Raw genomic sequence first — 2,262 nt, 5'->3', positions numbered from 1 at the left:
AAAAACTAATCATGCCAAGGGCTCATTTCAGCTTCCGAATCCCTCTGCGCTCCACAATCCTTGTCACCTTCCTCAACAGAATCTCCACTTTTTCCCCAGAGGAAGCAATAGAGTCCCAGAATTATGATCGATGCACCTATCAAGCTATAAACAAACCCCAGCTAGCAAAGGATAAATGAGTTTTTTTTTGAGACTGAAGATCCCTTTTAAACGTTTCTTCTTATCTAAGAACAAGTTGATCAATCAAAATAGCTACGAACCTGCCGACATGAAGTCGTTCGGCAAAGATGAAAGCCGAGACAAAAGCCACAATCAACATTGCTAGAGGTGCGAAGATGGAACAAAATACTGGTCCCTTCTTGCTAATGCAATATATTTGCAAGTAGTATACGAGGCAAGATATGACAGTTCCCTGCATATGTATATCGACATCATCGAATTCTCAAAACTCTCCTATGATAGAAACTAATTACTGAACCAAAAGATACGATACGTACGCCATATATGATAGCCATGAGTTGTATGTTCCAATTCATTCTCCATGATGAAGCATTCCGTTCGAAGACGAGAGCAAGTGCAGAAGATTGCAGTGATGCGAAGAAGCACACCAAGGTGTTCATGGTGAGTCTGGCTGGGTAGATCTGGCAGATGAATGCCTGAAAAATACTCACTCATGAATTTCATGTAACAAAAAGGATTAGCTTATTGTGAAGTAATCCAGGACCTGAAGAATAAGCTTTGCACTGCCTGCAAAACAACTGGTTAAGATAAGAGCAGAGCCTCTAAGCCAATCATCTCCTTTCTTAGAACTTTTGAAATGGAACTGGACCAAAGGTCTTCTAACAATGACTCCCAACAGATGACCTTTCCAAAATATGAAGACCAGAGCACCAGCGATGCAAAAGATGGCTCCTCCAAGCTTGGTCCTCCCTCGTGCTGTCTTCAAGCTGAGCTTTTCCATCCTGATCAAGAAGACCAAATATAGCATGATATGAAATTGTTTGATGAAATTACATGAAACTAATGTCTGAGTTAACCTTAGTATCATTGCCAATATGAAAGTAAAAGCAGGAATGACATTGCTCAAGGCAACGGCAACAGTTGGAGAAGTGAAATGGAGTCCAACATAGTATACGTTTTGCTGAATTGTTATGCCCACCATAGCAAGAATGAATATTTTTAGCATGATAGCAAATGAGAAGCAGGGCCTTTGGTTCCTACAACAATGAGATGAATTCAGAAGCATTAATTCATTTGTAATCATTTATTTACAACAATTCCAGTGAAGCGTGATGCTCGAACCTTTCGAGCACATAGGCAAGAGGAGCCAAGATGATCACAGCGATGAGGTGCCTGTAAACAACAAAGACTAGCATGCTTAGTCCTTGTTCCAATGCAAGTTTGTTCAGAATGCTGGATCCAGCAGATGCGAACTGGCACACAACCATGCAGATGTAAGGGGCACATGCTTTCATGGAAGCCATGATCGCCAACCTGAATCGTATGTAACAATTTTTATCGTCCTCAGTTTTTTATAAACGAAGAAAGTCCCCCGAAACCTTGTTTGAGAAGGTTTGGAGCTTATCAGGATCACTTTTTCATGGTGGAGTTCAGATTCATTGGCCATTGTTTACAAGTTCTTCCATATTTGACACACAGAAAGGGAGTGGAATAACGAAGAGGTGTCAGGTCAGGAGCACTGCTGAGGCAAAAACAAAAAAAAAAGAAGAAAAAAAAAAGGTCAAATAGCATTACCAATTTACCACAGAAAAGACTTCGCTTGGTGCATGATACCTAAGAAATACTCTCAACTTTGTCAAACATCAAGCATGCATGCCGATCTGTCAAACAAATAAACCTCTTCTCAAAGTCGGTTGTCTGGAAGATAAGTGTGTTAGATATTTCCTTTAGGTGCATTTATTTATAAGTTTGTACTTATGAATACCAATTGAATTCGTTTAAGTAATCAAATTTAAGTTTATTGGATTTTGGATTATTAGATATGGATCTACCATGTAAAGTCTGTTAGCCCGATCCATTATTATCTATGGGCGGATAATGGATCGAATTCCCCTATATATAGGGTTGGTCTCTAAGGGTTTAAGGATAATCTCTTGATGACTCTTCATTCCCCATTAGACGAAGAGAATTCGGCGCCGTCAAATCCTAAATCTCTTGGATCAACCTTCTTATTCCACAAGATTGCCGAATCAACGAGTACTATATGAAGAACAATGTCAATTCTGTTGTATTTAGGTTCTT

The 2,262-nt window shown here is 39.6% G+C and overlaps 1 protein-coding gene across 1 annotated transcript; it reads right to left on the bottom strand.

The window, feature by feature from the left end:
• Nucleotides 1-5: 5 nt before the first annotated feature.
• Nucleotides 6-1,627, bottom strand: LOC122041965 (WAT1-related protein At5g07050-like). Its single transcript, XM_042601868.1, has 7 exons — nt 1,560-1,627; nt 1,303-1,494; nt 1,038-1,217; nt 725-962; nt 498-656; nt 261-412; nt 6-144 (listed from the first exon to the last, which is right to left on the bottom strand). The coding sequence occupies exons 1-7, from the start codon at nt 1,625-1,627 to the stop codon at nt 6-8; spliced, it is 1,128 nt and encodes a 375-aa protein (XP_042457802.1).
• Between the last annotated feature and the right edge of the window lie 635 nt (nt 1,628-2,262).

This window comes from Zingiber officinale, chromosome 1B (genome assembly GCF_018446385.1).
Source record: "Zingiber officinale cultivar Zhangliang chromosome 1B, Zo_v1.1, whole genome shotgun sequence".
Lineage (NCBI taxonomy): Eukaryota > Viridiplantae > Streptophyta > Magnoliopsida > Zingiberales > Zingiberaceae > Zingiber > Zingiber officinale.
Note: the sequence above shows the minus strand (reverse complement) of the source record. Positions and strands in the feature narration are given on the sequence as shown.